The sequence below is a fragment of the Myotis daubentonii genome, chromosome 5 (assembly GCF_963259705.1).
Source record: "Myotis daubentonii chromosome 5, mMyoDau2.1, whole genome shotgun sequence".
Classification (NCBI taxonomy): Eukaryota; Metazoa; Chordata; class Mammalia; order Chiroptera; family Vespertilionidae; genus Myotis; species Myotis daubentonii.
The window spans coordinates 19,420,175-19,434,188 of record NC_081844.1 but is presented as its reverse complement, the minus strand read 5'-3'; the positions used below and the strand labels follow the sequence as shown (position 1 = coordinate 19,434,188).

Sequence of the window (14,014 nt, the reverse complement as noted above, 5' to 3'; positions counted from 1 at the left end):
AGATGGAAAATTATGAGTCACTGGGAGGGGGGAGGCAGGAGGAGCTGAGGGCTGGGAAGTGGAAAAGGGGGCAGTGGACCTGCTGGGTCACCTGGCAAGTGCTCCAATCCCAGCTGCTCCAGACGCCTTGGGGATGGGGAGTGAGGCCAGGCTTGTCGATCAAGCAGCCAGTAACCCTAGGAGGCCATGGACCATGGTGGGAGAATGACGACCTAGAGAGGAAAATGACTCCCCCAAGGTGACCAGCCTGACCAAGCCCAGGACTCTGGATCTGGCCTGCTCTATCTCCCCCTCCCACTCAAAAAGGGTCTGGGACTCCTGGGCCTTGCTCCTGGGCCCTCCAGCCCTGGCCCAGCCGCTGAGACTCCCACCTCTGGCTCCCTCGAGCCCCTGTTTCACCTGCTGTTTCTCTCCATCTCTCTCTCATCGTCCCACTCACCTTTAATAGGAAACAGGAGGAGCAGCCCTTCCCACTTCAACACCCCCTTCTCCACCCCCTCCTTTCTTCAGGGAAGAAACATCCTGTGCTCAGGCTCCCAAGAGGCTTCCACTGCTTCTGGCGACAGGGGCCAGCGACAGGGGAGAGGGATGGTGGCAAGGCAGGCCCCAGAGCAAGCTCCTCCCCCGGGGCTGAGGACAGCCCAACCTGGGCCTCTCAGATGCTCCAGGTGGCTACACCCCACAAACATCCGAGGACACGCCAGGGTCTAAAGGACCTCAGTTGTGTGAGAGCGAGGACAGCCACGCTGGTCCACATACCCACAAGGACCACAAGGGCAAGACACAGAGGCAGATACACAACTGGTGTGCATACAACCGAGCACCCCTGGTCACCCACAGAGAGGCAGCTGGCTGTGCACACTCACGCAGCAGCTCGGAGCACACACAGGGTCACAATTCCTCAGATTCACACACACACTGAGATGCAACCACACCTGGCACACCCAGGCACCCCCCCCCCATAAACAATCATGATGCCCCAGCGTCACCCCATGTAAGAACAGTTTTTTCCTCGAAAGGACCGACCTCAGACAAACAGTAGAGACCCCCGCCCCCTGGACAAGCAAGGACCCTTCCCAACTCCCACAGGCCCGTGCTCCCCTCCCCCACGCCTCGGGAGGGCCCTGCCCCCGCCCACCTACCACCTATGGAAGGAAGTGGGCCAGGAGCACCTTGACTTCTGGAGCCCCAGCCGCGGACCCCGGTTCTGCTGGCTGCGGCCCACGGACTTGTCCGGGTCCGAGTGGAATCGCTGCTGAATACGGATGGGACGCCGTGGCTGTCGCCACAGGTGCTTCGGGGATCTGGCTAAGCCTTGGCCGCCGAGAGCGCGGTTCAGCTCGCTGGGTGCCCGCGCCCCTTCTGGTACCCCCGGGGTCTCCATGCGCCAGAGGAGCGGAGCAGGGAGAGGAGGGGAGGGAGCCGTCCCGGAATGAGGACTGTCAAGAGTCTGCGCCCTGGTCTGCCCGGGCGAGGGTGGAGGCGAGGAGCTGTCGGCGCCAGCAGCGGTGGTAAACAGGGGTTCAAGGCGGGGCGGACACCAAGGAGCTGTCCGTGTCCGGTGGTGCTGAAGGATGGCGGGGCGGGGCGTCGGGGGGGGGGCGGAACGGGCGTGGGGGTTGGAGACAGGCGCTGGGGAGACCCCCCAGCGCCGAGAATGGTCTGTCTTTTTCCTCTAAGACACGGACTTGGAGCGGAGAAGACAGAAATGGTCCTCCCGGTTGCTGCCGAATGGAGAGCAGAGAGACGGGACCTTGGGAGACCCCCAGCGTGAAGGCACTGTCCCTTCTTTAGGATTTGAAAGGGAAGAAGGTAGTAGTGGATTGAGGGTGGGCGAGACAGTGAGTTGCTGTCCTCGACCTGTTGGTGCTGAAGTCACCACGGAGACCGGTTCCTGAACACCTCCAGACTAGGGCGCCGTCCGCCCAGGAGGTGCTGAAGGCTGAACAGCGGCGGGTCCTCAACCCTCCCCAGTGACGGTAGCAAAGGAGTCTGGGTGCAGAGTCAAAGGCTCTGGTCCTCAGAGGTAGTAACAAATGGCCATCTATCCACCAAGCTCAGGAAGGTAAGCGTAGCCATTCAGACCCACATGGGGTCCCTGGGGAGTCCGAAAACTCCTCACTCACACAGGGTAGGGATCTGGGGAGAACAGAAAAGCTTGCATGTCTGGGGTGGGCACACAAGCTGCCTCTGGTCAGGGCCGCCAACAGTGGGAGTGGGCAAAGAAGGGCACCCTTTCATCGCCACACCAATGCCCAGTGGAAATGGCAGAATCTCATTTGTTCTGTGACACACCATGGGCCCCACCTCACAGGCACGCCTCTCCCTTCCCCAGTTCTAGAAACTCAAGGCCCTTCCCGCCAGGCATTTGAATCTCAGGAGAAATTTCCTGGGAAGTGGAAAAGGAAGGGTGAGAACATTTTCTATCATGACTGAGAGAAGTAGATGTGGACACCCCGGCCGAGTAGCTCAGTTGGTTAGAGCATTGTCCCAGTACACCAACGTTTGGGGGTTCTTGTTAAGAGCACATGCAGGAATCAACCAATGAATGCATAAATAAGTGGAACAACAAATCTCTCTCTCTCTCTCATCAATAAATACAATTTTTGAAAAAAACTGCATGTGGACAAGAGTAGGGCTGAGAAGTGCAGGCACTAGGCTGTGGTAGGAAGGCCTTTGAAGCCACTTGGTGCAGAAAATCTGTGAACAGGAAGATTTTTTCAGAGGGCATAGAGGATATTTTGTGGATATTTCCCATGGAGACTCTACCCTCTACCCTCACTCTTGTACCACTAGGTTGGAGAAATGGAAACTATCTGGGTCATGGAGCCAGTCAGACTGGGCTCAAGCCTCAGTACCGCCATGTCTTGCTGGGTGATGAAAAACAAGTGGCCCCAGCCCTGACCGGTTTGGCTCAGTGGATGGAGCGTCGGCCTTCGGACTGAAGGGTCCCGGGTTCGATTCCGGTCAAGGGCATGTACCTTGGTTGCGGGCACATACCCAGTAGGGGGTGTGCAGGAGGCAGCTGATCGATGTTTCTCTCTCATCGATGTTTCTGGCTCTCTATCCCTCTCCCTTCCTCTCTGTAAAAAAATCAATAAAATATATATATTTTTAAAAACAAGTGACCCCTCTCTGTCCTTTACTTTAAAAAATTTTTAAATATGTTTTTATTGATTTCAGAGAGAGAGGAGGGAGAAAGAGAGAAACATAAAAACATCACTGATGAAAGAGAATCATTGATTGGCTGCCTCTTGCATGGCCCCTACTAGGGATCAAGCCCACAACCCGGGCATGTGTTCTGACTGGGAATTGAACCTGATTGATGGTTCATGGGTCGACACTGAGCCACTGAGCCACGCTGGCTAGGCCTGTCCTTTACTTTAAGGGCTCAGTTCTTGGCCTTCCTTTCAGTCCCCTGTCCTCCAAAACGGACAGTGAGGGACAACTTGACCCACCGGTGGGGGACATGTGTTCTCCTGCTGGTCAGTTAGCACTTCCCCTCCCCAAGCTTGTTTTCTCTTCTGGAAAGTGGGGGTAATGATGGTGTCCCCACCTCTTGGCATCATTGCAAGGGTGTAAACGAATGTCACATGTGAAGGGTCAAAGACCAGGAGCTGTCCATACCAATCCCTGCTCGCACTTACCCTCTGCGGGCGTCCACCAGTGCCCGGTGTGTCTACTTCATAACTCTCTTCCGAATCTGCCTACTTCTCTCCAGCCCATGGCTCCCACCCTGGTTTAGACACTACCGTCTCCTGCCCAGAACTGCCTTCTCACTGGGCTCCTGCTGCTTCCACCCTGCCCCTGACGATCCCACCCCCCACCCTCACCCCCAGGAGCCAGAAGGAATTTTTTTTTTTAATTCCAATGCCAATCGTATCAATTCACTCTCTTGAAAACACACCCATGGCTCCCATTACACCCTGAGTTGTTGTGTGGTCCAGCCCCTTCCCACCTCCCCAGGCTCTCCTCCCACCCTCCAGCCATGTTGATCTGTCTTCAACTCCTCATACACCTGATCCTCTTGAGTTTGAGGCTTTACACAATCCGTTCCTCCCTTGTGCTCCTCCTTGCTGATTCTCTTCATCCTTTAAGCCACCTCTGCATCCTTAGATGCCACTTTTTCCAAGAAGTCCTTTCTCACCTTCTACTCCCCAGTGCTGGGTCAGAAGCCCCCTGGGCTCCATGGCACCTTCATCTCTCCAGCTGGCATGACTCTGTCTCCACCGCCAGCCCATGAGCACCTACTTGCCCATGGCTGTGCCCCTAGTACAGGGCCTGGCACACAATAGGTGCTTAATAAGTGCTTTATGAATAAGTCAAAGAAAGGTCCATCTAGACGAGGCATTTTCCTCTCCTGGGATTGACCCCCTCGATCCCCATCTGCCTCCTCACCTGCTTGAAGCTGGACCATGGCTTTGCTCTGTCCCTCGAGCCCCGATGGTGAACACCACAGAGGAGCTGGGCTCAGTTTCTCCAGGGGGCCGGAGGCGGCTCGACAGCGGTGGCAGCAATGGGGTCCCTGAGAAGCGTCTCCAGATGACACCACTGCCACGGGGACTCACAGGGGCTGAGCTAGAATCCACAGACTCTCGGACCTGCTAGGGAGACAGTAACAAGACATGAGTGAGTTCCCAGGCATGGACCTTCCTGGCTCCCTGGGACCATGATGCTCTGAGATTCCTTCACCCAGACACCTGGACTGGCCAGAGAGCTGTACCTCAGTTTTACTCCCCCCCCCTTGGTGAATTTACTTCTCTGAACCTCAGTTCCCTCATCTATGAAATGGGGAGATGGACCTCAACCTTGCCGGATGTGAATAGTGCCTGGCCTATAGTAGGTATTACAGCAATATTTATTTATTAATCAATTAATACATAGTATATTCATTATTTATAACATTATGTAATATATACTGTTGTTATTTATAATAATAGGCACTTTAATGGCATTTCATAAGTTATATTATTTATTAAAATATAAAAATAAAACATGCAGTAAATAAACAAGTGAATAATAATGGCAGTACCAATAGACAACCTTTCTTGCACACTCATTCCACATAGGTGCTGTTCTAAGACACCCTTGTGGGTCAGCTCATGAGGCACGGTGAGGCCATTTTATACCATTATCTTCATATTACAATAAAGAAAACCGAGTCTCAGAGCTTTAGTAACTTGCCCGAGGTTGCGGTTGGTAAATAAATGGTGGAGATGGGATTCTGGATTCTGAACCTCAGTTCATTTCTTAAGGAAGGACTGGATAGGAGAAATTAAATAAAACGTTGTTTGCAAGCATGCTCTGAGTAAACACTAGAGGCATTTAAACACCAAACTGAATCAGGTTCAGCTAATGAGTTGGGAATGTAAGTTCTCCAGCCCAACAGATCTGGGGTTGGTTCAATTCGTGCTGCCGGGCCTAGGGCAAGCATGCCTCAGTTTCCCCATGGGGGAGGGGTGGTGGTGTGGAAACAGTACCAATTCCTCTGGGTCGTAGGTGATAAAAGAATAGGGGCCCTGACCCCGAGGAGCTTCCCACAGAGGCCCCTGCCTTCGTCCCGGACTCAGAGAGGTTGCTGATCTAGGTGGCCGGGCCGGCGCCCCCCCCCCCACCCCCCCAATGCCCGTGTGCCTGCCTCCCACTCACCCTGCCCCGCCTCGGTCCCTCCCGGCTGTGGCCGGCTCACCGTAAACACTCCCACACGTGCCATAACCCCACGGGCGGCGCCACACCCAGGCCCCCTTCAGCTCCCAGCCAGCATCCTGCCCCCACCCCGCCGGCCTCCTGGCCCAGCTCCTGCTGCGGCTGCTGCCAAGGGCCGCCGTCCATCCGGATTGTGCCCATGCCCTCTGCATCGCTGTTCTTTTGGTCTTTTTTTTTAAAAAGGCCATAACCGGTTTGGCTCAGTGGATAGAGCGTCGGCCTGCGGACCGGGTTCCATTCCGGTCAGGGGCATGTACCTTGGTTGCGGGCACATCCCCAGTAGGGGGTGTGCGGGAGGCAGCTGATCGATGTTTCTCTCTCATCGATGTTTCTAACTCTATCTCTCTCCCTTCCTCTCTGTAAAAAATCAATGAAATATATTTAAAAAAAATAAAATAAAAAGGAACAGGGGACTATTTCCCCTCCCACGTGGGAGTCTGTGCTTGTTCTTTAATACATTCCCACCTTTGCTTAAAAAAAAAACAAAGAAAGAAGAGGGGTCTCCCCGTGCCAGCCACAGGCTGGGAGCTGTCCGCGGTGCTGACCCCAGGGAGTGGCACCCAAACTGGAAGCCACAGCGGAGGGTGTGTGCCCCATGGGGGTCAAAGAAGTAAATGGGGGCGCCGGAGAAGTGGAGCTCAAAGGGGCGGCCCAGCCGTGTTCTGCTCTGCCCCTGAGCCTCACCATTGCGTCTGTGTCCACCATCAGACCAAACATTCAGATTTAGAAAGTGAGGTCCAAGACCGCAAGGCTGTTCAGGGCCAGAGCCAGGGCAAGGGGAGCAGGGGAGACGCTGAAGGGAGTGCACACCCGTTCACACTCAGAGCCTCTACTAGGTGCGGGGAAACTGCATAGCTCCTTTTCTTCTCTTATTTCCATGCCACAGAGGAGGGCGTTAATGTTCAGAGAGAAATGACCTGCTGCGGGTTACACAGCGGGGGGCTGCTTAGCTACCCTCTCCCCCAGCTCTTTGCACAGACTTGATCCTTCTAGGACCCAGGATTCCTGACCGCCTCCCCACCCCCCGCCCCCACCCGTCCCCATTTGAGCATAACTGACCATCCCCACCCTCTCCCACAGGCACCTGAATTCTGATGCAGAAATCTAAGTAGTTGACGCTTGGCCTCCCGCAGGAGGGAGGGTTCCCAGCAGCTGGGATGGTGTTCGGGGAAAGCAGAGGGTGTGTGGAAAGCAGGCCCCTCCCAGGACAGGACGCCCACTGATGAAGCTCAGCTGCCCATTTTCCGCTTGGGGACACTGAGCTCAGATGGCAAACCACTGCCCACATTCATATTCATTTATTTATTCGACAGATAAATAAGGTAGTTCCCATGGTGCTAGAAGGAAAATGAAACCACGTAAGGACCTGGAGAGTGATGGGGGGACAAATGTCACTCAGACATAGTTAGGGGGCCTTTCTGAGGAGGTAGTTTTCATCTGAGACTTGAAAAGAGGAGAAGGAGCTGACCTGGAGAGAGCTTGGGAGATAGCACACCAGACAGAAGGAACAGCAGGTGCAAAGGCCCTGAGGTGGGAATAAGCTGGTGGGTTAGAGGAACAGCAGAAGGTGGGCGTGGAGTGAAGAGTTGAGGCATGGCCTCAGGGGTGGGGTGAGGAATTGGGAATTAATTCTGAGAGTGGATTGAGAGCTTTCAAGGGATGTGACTTGAAATATATATATATATATATATATATATATATATATATATATATATATATATATATATATATATATATATATATATATATTTCAAAGAGGAAGGGAGAGGGAGAGAGAGGCAGAAACATCAATGATGAGAATCATTGATCAGCTGCCTCCTCCATGCCCCACACTGGGGATAGAGCCTGAAACCCAGGCATGTGCCTGACTGGGAATCAAACCGTGACCTCCAAGTTCATAGGCCAATGCTCAACCACTGAGCCATGCCAGCTGGGCCTGGCTGCTTATTTTCAACCATTCTTCAGCTCAGTTGTCACCTCCTCGGAGAAGCCCTTCCAGCCCAGCCTGGGCAGCCTCGCTCATACTCGCCTACTTTATTTTTGGTCTTAGCTTAACATCTGTCTCCCCAGTCTGTGAGTCTCTGTGCCCCCATGCATAGCGCTAGGCAGGCACTAGGTGCTCCATGTGCAAAGGGAATGACTGATGCTGTAAACTGAATGTTTGGGGGAGTGCCAAGAGGTCCCCACTTTACAGAGGAGGAAGATGTGGCTCAGAGATGGGGGTGGATAAATGTACTAATGTGTGTGGGTGTAAAGAGCACCTGTGAAGGCACCCGAGCTGATTGTCGGCTGAGTCCAGTGATGTCGGCCGAGCCACGGCCTGGAAACATACTGTGCCAGATGCAGGTATGTTGTCAGCCTAACCCTTAGCTCAGGCGCCAGGGGGTGGGTTCCATGATTTAAGTTCAGCCAGGTGCAAGGAATGGACGCGATTATCCGGGCTCAGCCAGGAGTGACAATTACAAAGAAGTCACAAGAATGAAGAATTACAGCTTGATCCTGAACCATGATTTCACATCATTTCCTTTGTTTTAAACTCTAGTGACACTTCCTGGAATCATACTGTATAAAATAAACACGCCGCACTGGCTCTGGGTCATTTTCTCTCTATCCAAGGACAGCTGTCCCACCTGATCCCAGCTTTCCCTACTGTCTCTGTGTCTGTCTCTTTCTTTTTCTCAATTCCCAGCTGCCCCTACTCAGGAACTCGTTCGCTCTCTAGCTGTGCTGGTCACGGTAAAGAGAGAAAAACTTGTGTCTGGAGCCCGGAATCAGGGACCTGAGTACAGGGGAACTCTCAAAAGTCCGGCGAGGGGACGCTCCAGGAGTGCACCACACAAGGAATTCAAGAAGTCAGGTAAGGAGCGGATTGAAATAGCTGGGTGTAAACGTGGGAAATTCAGGGTCTCAGGAAAGAGATCTCTACTCTCAAATGCTTAAAACTATGCTCAAAGCTAGAGGACGCTCTGTAAGCACAGTCAAATTCTTGATTTCTTAGGTTTTGTTAATGAAACGTGCCCTTGGTTTCCTGAAGAGGGAACTGTCAACTTTTACACCTGGGAAAAGGTTGGAAAGCAGTTGCATGACTGATACACAGCAGACGGTCCAGGGAAGACTCCTATTCCTACAGTCACACTATGGCCTTTAATTCGTAATTGCCTTGATCCAGAGCAGGAGAGTTTAAGAATGTCTACGTAGGGTGTGGCCATGGCTTTACAGCCTACAGTGGAGGGGTGCGAATCTCAAAAACTCCACTTCCCCCCTCTGCGCCACCTCCTCCTCCGCCCGCCACTCCTGCCACCGCAGTCAAAAGCCCGCCAGATAAAGATTTACCTCCTAATTATGAGCGGGAGCTAGAGTGTGAGGCAGCGTCACCGTGATGGGAGTGACTCAGATGATAAGAAAGGTTTTGCTCGCAGCCGCCCAGCCAGGACTGACTCCGGAGCATTGCTAGGTTAAATAATAAACATCTAAATATTTTTAAATAGCATAAAATACTGAAGCATTAATTGCTAGACAAGTTTTAATTCACCTGCTCTTAGGTTTTATTACAGAAGGTCTCTTGTACTTTGTTAAAGGTATATTTTCTTAAAAGTAAGAGTACATTTAAAGTGTGTTCATAAATGTCAACCTAAAAAAATATTGGCTATTTATTTTTTTGGTCATCATTGAAAAATTAAGTTTTTTTTTCCATTTTGCCTCCCTAAACAAAAAGTAAATAACTTATGTCAAAATATTTCGGAAGATTGATAGCAGAAATCCAATTAGTGTCATTTGCTGTCCACATCCAAGGACAAATAAAGTTTCAAAAATAAGCCTTATTTTGGTTAGTTCTTTTCTAGTAAAATAATTATGTTATATTAATCAGGTATTTAAAAAAACATCTTTTAATCATAGGAACTGGAGTTTACTAGCCTATGTTCCTGTCTAATACACTTGAATATATAATCTTTTGGTAAAATCAAGTTTGACAATCCTTCAAGGATTAGAATTTTAAGAAACTTTCTCTTGATCTAGAATTGACTTTACATCATCCCGGGACCCCCCAGTCCGCAGGCCGACGCTTTATCCACTGAGCCAAACCGGTTTCGGCAAATCATGCTCTTTATACTTTAAAATTTTAAATTGTGACGATGAGGGTCGCACAGCAGCCGAGAGGCGTCCAGCTCCTGGTGCCATGGCGTCTGCCGGTCTGGCACGATGGAAGGATTTACGAACAGGGCAGTGGGGAGGGCCAGATCCGTAATGATGTGGGGAAGAGGCCCCGTCTGTATCTTCCCAGAAGGTGCTTCTAACCCCATCTGGGTGCCAGAGCAAGTGGTGCGTCATGACCATGGACCTGGGAGGACAGCTCATCCCACCATTCAAGAAGCTGAAGGTCACACCTCCCGTGATGATGCCAGCTCAGTCACCGACCCCGAAGAAGGAGAAACGCAGAAGGCAGGTGACCAAGGCCACCCGAGAAGCTAGTGTCCCCACATGGGGTCAACTGAAGAAGCTGACCATCGATGCTCGGCCGGTGGTGAAAGAACAGGGGGTTCAGGTAACCCCCTCCACCCTCTTTGTTGCTATCATGGCGCTTGTCAGCTGCCAGGTAAGTATGGCTGCAGCAGAAACTTACTGGACATGTGTTCCAGACCCCGCTGTGGTCAATCCAGCCACCTGGACCGGGGAATCAGTCCCAGTGTCTACTAACAACACCAATATGGTCGGGGGTACTCCGACAAGCACATAACTCCTTCTTCCCAAGGTGATTATACGTATAATGGCTTTAGTGGGGAGCTCCCTATTTGTTTACCAAAAAAGGGGACTTCAGAATGTTTGCAGCTTGGCCAAGAAAATAAGATGTCCTATGGAGGGAGGTACAGACGTTGCTAACGTCTCGGGCCCCTGGGATGTGGGAAAATATATTCAGACAGTTACTAAACTAGGGTTTCCTAAGACCACCCAATGGTTGCCAAAACCGGTTTGGCTCAGTGGATAGAGCGTCGGCCTGCGGACTGAAGGGTCCCAGGTTCAATTCCGGTCGGGGGCATGTACCTGGGTTGCGGGCACATCCCCAGTAGGAGGTGTGCAGGAGGCAGCTGATCGATGTTTCTCTCTCATCGATGTTTCTTTCTTTTTTTTTTTTTTTTAAATATATTTTTTATTGATTTTTTACAGAGAGGAAGGGAGAGAGATAGAGAGTTAGAAACACCGATGAGAGAGAAACATTGATCAGCTGCCTCCTGCACATCTCCCACTGGGGATGTGCCAGGAACGCGGGTACATGCCCCTGACCGGAATCGAACCTGGGACCTTTCAGTCCGCGGGCCGACGCTCTATCCACTGAGCCAAACCGGTTTCAGCTCATCGGTGTTTCTAACTCTCTATCTCTCTCCCTTCCTCTCTGTAAAAAATCAATAAAAATATATTTTAAAAAAAAGACCACCCAATGGCTGTCTGATAAGCATCCCCCACTTCCCTACTGTCCTAATAGCACCACTATTGAGCTGGGAGCATTTCCTCAATGGCAAGATTGTGCCAACCCTGTACCAGTGAGACATAATATTTCTGGCTCTGACTTGTATGTATTGGGTTGGTCTCACAGACTTGATGCTAAATGTTCCCATCACCAGCCTATGTCACCAGGAGGGTTTGTGGGTAAGGCCCCGACCACGAAAACAGGAAATTTACAGAAAGATCTTTGGCGTTTAGCCGCTGCCCTTGACTTTCTTAATTTTACTGGCTCTTTCTTAGCTGATATTAAAGGAGCGTGTTCATCAAGCCCTTGCTATGGCTTACAAGCCTGTGCCCAGCCCCCATATGTACTGGTGACTGGAAATACAAACATCACCAGATTAGACACCCAGTAGCTATCCAACACCATCACTGTAACCTTACCAGCTGTGTTTCCAGCATAATCGGAATGAAGATATATTAATTTTAAAGTAGCCTTCTTCTATTATGCTTCCTACCAATATAACAGGAAAATGGTATCATGATGCAGGCCTCTAGGCATTGCAGGAATTACACAATCAGCTATCCCGGGAAAAGCGTGCTTTGGGCCTTATTATTTTTGGTATTGTTATCCTAGTTACTGTTATTGCATCTGCTGTGACTGCTTCTCTTGCATTGACCCAAAGCATCCAGAATGCAGAGTTTGTCAATGAATTGGCTCAGAACACCTTGACTGTATTTTATGATCAAGAAGATATAAACAAAAAGCTAGAAACAAAGCTAAATGCTTTGGAAACTGTAGTAATAGGACTAGGTAATCAATTAGAAAGTGTCAAGACTAGACAGCAGCTGTAATACCATGATGCTTTTACGGGTATTTGTGTGACTTCAGCCCGCTATAACAGTTCTCTATGGAATTGGAGTAAAATTAAGATGCACTTACAGGGAATACAGCATCATAATAATATCAGTATAGACCTAGTGTGGCTACACAAACATGTGCAAGCCATTCAGGATAGTCATGATGAAATTATATCTCCTGCAAAACTGGCAAAAGAATTGCTGGATGATTTAAAAGGATTTAATCCATGGAATATGTTAAAACACACCACTTGGTACCTAATAGGATTCCTTTGTGTACTATTAATTTTATCCTGCTTTCTTTCAGTCAGCAGCAAGCTCCTGTGATCTCAAGTCTGAAGGTTCCAATTACATGTCCATAAGCTGCATTTAAAAATAAAAAAGGGGGATATGTAGAGAGCACCGGGGAAGGCACCTGAGCTGATTGTCGGCTGAGTCCAGTGACTTCAGCAGAGCCACGTCCTGGAAACATACTGTGCCAGATGCAGGTATGTTGTCAGCCTAACCTTTAGCTCAGGTGCCAGGGGGTGGCTTTCATTATTTAAGTTCAGCCAGGTGCAAGGAACAGACACAATTATCCGGGCTCAGCCAGGAGTGACAATTACAAAGAAGTCACAAGAATGAAGAATTACAGCTTGATCTTTAACCATGATTTCACATCATTTCCTTTGTCTTAAACTCTAGTAAAACTTCCCTGGAATCATACTGCATAAAATAAATGTACTGCACTGGCTCTGGGTCATTGTCTCTCTATCCAAGGACAGCTGTCCCACCCGGTCCCAGCTTCCCCTATTGTCTCTGTGTCTGTTTCTTTCTTTTTCTCAATCCCCAGCTGCCCCTACTCAGGAACTCATCCACTCTCTAGCTGTGCTAGTTGCGGTAAAGAGAGAAAACTTATATGTGGGTACTTGCCTGCTGGCTCATCCTGACCTCTCTCAAGGTTTTAGCCCCCCCCCCTTTTTTTTTTTACATAAGGAAATAGTCCTGGAGAGGTTATCAGCCACTCAGGTGTCAGTGACCAGCCTGGGATTCAAACCCAGCTCCTGCTGAATGAACTCACTACCTAAATCCTGCTCACTGTCACCTTTAAGCCTGCTCCAGTCTCTATGAATGGAGCCGTTGGCTCTGACCCAAAAGTGTGGCCTCCTTTCCTCGGGCAATAAAAAACCTTGGTTCCAGACCCAAGAGTCTCTGCCTCCCCTTCCCCATTGGTCCCTTGCACCCAAAGATAGTGGATGCAACCCTGGACTAGACACCTGGATTGAGTCTCAGACTTTGAGTGGCCTCTCTGGGCCTTGGTTTCCCCACTTGTAAGTGGGTCTCCAGGCAGCTCTGGGTGTCTGAGTAGGGGGTTGCTGGGACACCCCTCCCCCATGGCCTTTATAAGGCCATCTCCTACCACTCACCTCACTTAGCAGGAAGGAAAGTGCTGTTCCGCTGCGCCTCATGCTGCAGGCGTCTCTGAACCTGGGGAGATGGATGTGAAACCCCAGGCCCCAGTAGCCCAGCCATGCCCCCTAGATGGGGAGTTCACTCCCACACCCTGCACCCTCTCCTGGAACCCACAGATGCTCAACTGAGGTAGCTAGGCTGCAGCACAGGCACCAGTGTGGACACCACCTGGACCTCTGCAGGGGCCTCCATCCAGGGACAGGGGCTGGGTGCCCACATACACTCCTCAAGCCCCCTCCCTGCTCCCTGCTGTGGTCAGCAGCTTGGGATCATCAGGTCCCTCGGGAAGAAGTCCCCTGGCTCCAGGTCCCTTGGGGGAGCCATTCAGTTCCCAGACCAGCTCTGGAGGGTTTGGAGACCCCAGCCTACCACCTGAGAGCACCCCAGACTCACACCGGCTCTGTGAGGCCCAGGCAGGCCTGGCACTGAGGAGTCCTGTGACCTGCCATGGAGCTGGGTAGGGGAGGACGGGACCTGCCCAAGAGGGCGGTTCAGGCTTCCCTCAGCAGAGGACTTTAACTATCTGAGCACCAGGCCCAGACTGGACACACCCGCA

At 51.1% G+C, this 14,014-nt stretch overlaps 1 protein-coding gene across 3 annotated transcripts in view; it reads right to left on the bottom strand.

The window, feature by feature from the left end:
* The window catches only part of PDE4C (phosphodiesterase 4C), a 28,232-nt gene extending 14,672 nt beyond the window's left edge, over positions 1-13,560 (bottom strand). The window contains exons 1-2 of one of the 3 annotated variants that reach the window (XM_059696207.1): positions 13,413-13,560; positions 4,399-4,604 (exon numbers count right to left, since the gene is read on the bottom strand). In XM_059696207.1, coding sequence (XP_059552190.1) covers positions 4,399-4,604; positions 13,413-13,454 — 248 coding nt within the window. In that variant the 5' untranslated portion in view covers positions 13,455-13,560. The remainder of the gene's footprint in view (positions 1-4,398; positions 4,605-13,412) is intronic. The other 2 variants (XM_059696205.1, XM_059696206.1) reach the window with 2 other exon arrangements.
* Positions 13,561-14,014: the final 454 nt, after the last annotated feature.